Source organism: Ostrea edulis, chromosome 3, assembly GCF_947568905.1.
Source record: "Ostrea edulis chromosome 3, xbOstEdul1.1, whole genome shotgun sequence".
In the NCBI taxonomy this organism is placed as follows: domain Eukaryota; kingdom Metazoa; phylum Mollusca; class Bivalvia; order Ostreida; family Ostreidae; genus Ostrea; species Ostrea edulis.
Genome location: NC_079166.1, coordinates 43,833,139 through 43,835,638, shown reverse-complemented (window position 1 = coordinate 43,835,638; position 2,500 = coordinate 43,833,139). Strand labels below are relative to the sequence as shown.

Here is a 2,500-nt window from a genome sequence, read left to right as displayed (position 1 = left end):
TTTTTTTATATGATATACAGGTCAGCCTACAATTCCAATTCCTTGACTTCTATAAATTACTTTAATGGAAGTTCAAAAACAAAATTGGTCTAAACTTCTAAAGTAACCTTCTCTTTTCATGAAGAATCTTAAAATGACGTAGTATTGTTATGAACTCTAATGTGTGGTGGTTAGTTCAAAGTATAAACACATCCAAAAATTGCTATGCAACTCTGGCTATACCACTGCACTTAACAAATTCAATCTAAACTAGCCTAATACGCTATTTCAAATAGCTTTAAAAAGCTATATAGCTGGGCCTGTATATAAATCAAACTATAAGCTTAATAAGCTACGATAGCTTTAGAGAGCTATATATCTAAATTACATCCTATACTTCTTAAGCTCCACACGAGGTCCATGTCACTAGGATAGTGACTAGCTCTATCCGATTCCGAGTCAATGAAATGTCCTTTCTTTTCTCAGGTGTGTAAACTAATATTCAATGGAGAAACCGATAAAGTAGTCAATATACTTACTAAAACTGCTATTTTCTGTGAATACTTCGGTAAAATATTGAACAGAATAGCGCAAATAAGAATAAATAACATTAGAAACATGCTGATAGACGATAGACGGGAATAATGAAACTGATTCAATGTAGTAATCAATCTTAGTCACGACGACTCTATACACGCAGTAAAAAGCGCTATGAAGACTTAGATGGAATCTTCTGTCGTGGAGATAGTTTTCTGCATGTAGGATATTTCCCGCAAAATTGATCATGGAAACGGGTTCCTCGGTTTCAAAGGTAAATATTTGTCTTACCATAGAGGCCTATATTATGGTCCTTATTTAACTTAAACGGCATTCAATCTTCGGAAAAGAACCATATTTATGGAAAACTGTAAGAGGTGCACGTGGCTACAAAACGATACAATATTCTAATTTTCTATTCATTACAAATTAGATTTTTATACGCCCGTCTTAAGACGGGACGTATTATGGTATGGCGTTCATGTCCGTCCGTCTGTTAACTTTTTCGTGTCCGACCCGTAACTTAAATACTACAAGGCCTAGAATCATCAAACTTTGTCTGTAGATACATCTTGGGTAGAAGATGTGTCGCACACATTAAAACCAGGTCACTGTGACTTTTCATTAAGAAGATATCCGTCTGTCCGTCCGTCTGTTAGCTTTTTCGTGTCCGACCCGTAACTTTAATACTACAAGGCCTAGAATCATCAAACTTTGTCTGTAGATACATCTTGGGTAGAAGGTGTGTCGCACATTAAAACCAGGTCACTGACTTTTCATTAAGAAGATATGGCCTTATATGGCAAAAACTTGTCCGGCTCATAACTTGAAAACTATTAGACCTAGAATCACCAAAATTGGTCAACTAATGCATCTTAGGTAGAAGGTGTGTCACATCCTACTTTAAGGTCACTGTGACATTTAATTAAGTTGATATAAAAAAAAAATGTTTTAATGGGTACAATCTATACTGTTAACAATATGTGACGGGCGTATCATGTGCCGTGGCGGTGCACTTTATTCATGAATAAAGTACATACACAGGGTTTGTTATATGAATATGGTTATAGCACTGTACAGATAGAGATTCATCCCCAATTATTGCCAAAAATTTAGTTATTGAATAGTATATTTAAAAGTTGACCACAAATGAGATGAAGGCCTATATCAGTATATGACAACAACACAAAGACCAGGAGGGACCTGCCAATCTGTAGTTCAGTGGCACGTCTTCAAAATAGTTTATTTCAAGCAATCGTCTTCAGTAACTTATTTAACCTAAATAAATAATAATTTTCAAAGCTCGGTAGAGGGAACTAATTTTTTCTCTTGAACAACCTAGTGCAAGAATGATAGCTCACATAAATGTCATACAAAATCAGCTGTTCAATTGTTAATCATTTCTTTTATATTTTCTTTGTTAAAAGATCCAAAAAATGTTTCAAAAATTTACTAAGGGTGAAACGATACAGTACCTTCTCGATTCGATTCGATTTTCGATATTTTAGTCTCGATTTGATGTTTTTCGATTCGATACATTAGCATGTACCAAATTCTTTATATTGCTAAGATTTTTTATGTTTCATTGTATTTATTGCTCTCTGCAAATAAATTCTACATAATGTAAAAACGTTTAACATAAAGCAACACTCTTATCACCTGTCCTAAAGCCGAAATGTCGCCATACCCAGGATTTATACATTGGGGGTGCATTTTTCAACTTGACTACGTCCATTTTGATACAGCAAAGTTTACTCGTATGTTGATAGGTCAATTTTCAATTCCATTGGCTAATCAGAAACCGTGTTATCAAGAGCAATGTGTGCTATGATTTTAGAACCGTATCGAACCGAAACAAACCCGGAATAAATCGAACATCGAATCGAGACCACTACATCGCGATTCAGCCGCATCGCGATGCATCTTTTCACCCCTAAAATTTACATTACAAAGTAAAAGAAATGGTTAACAATTGAACAGCTGA

General features: G+C 34.8%; 2 protein-coding genes across 2 annotated transcripts in view; one reads left to right on the top strand and one right to left on the bottom strand.

Annotated features, from left to right (window-relative positions):
• Positions 1–687, bottom strand: part of LOC125675480 (guided entry of tail-anchored proteins factor 1-like) — a 5,690-nt gene extending 5,003 nt beyond the window's left edge. The window contains exon 1 of the mRNA XM_048913204.2: positions 519–687. Within this exon, the coding sequence (XP_048769161.2) occupies positions 519–599 (81 nt within the window). The 5' untranslated portion in view covers positions 600–687. The remainder of the gene's footprint in view (positions 1–518) is intronic.
• Positions 1–2,500, top strand: part of LOC125675482 (uncharacterized) — a 78,325-nt gene that overhangs the window by 27,412 nt on the left and 48,413 nt on the right. Inside the window, exon 11 of the mRNA XM_048913206.2 lies at positions 728–790. Coding sequence (XP_048769163.2) covers positions 728–790 — 63 coding nt within the window. The remainder of the gene's footprint in view (positions 1–727; positions 791–2,500) is intronic.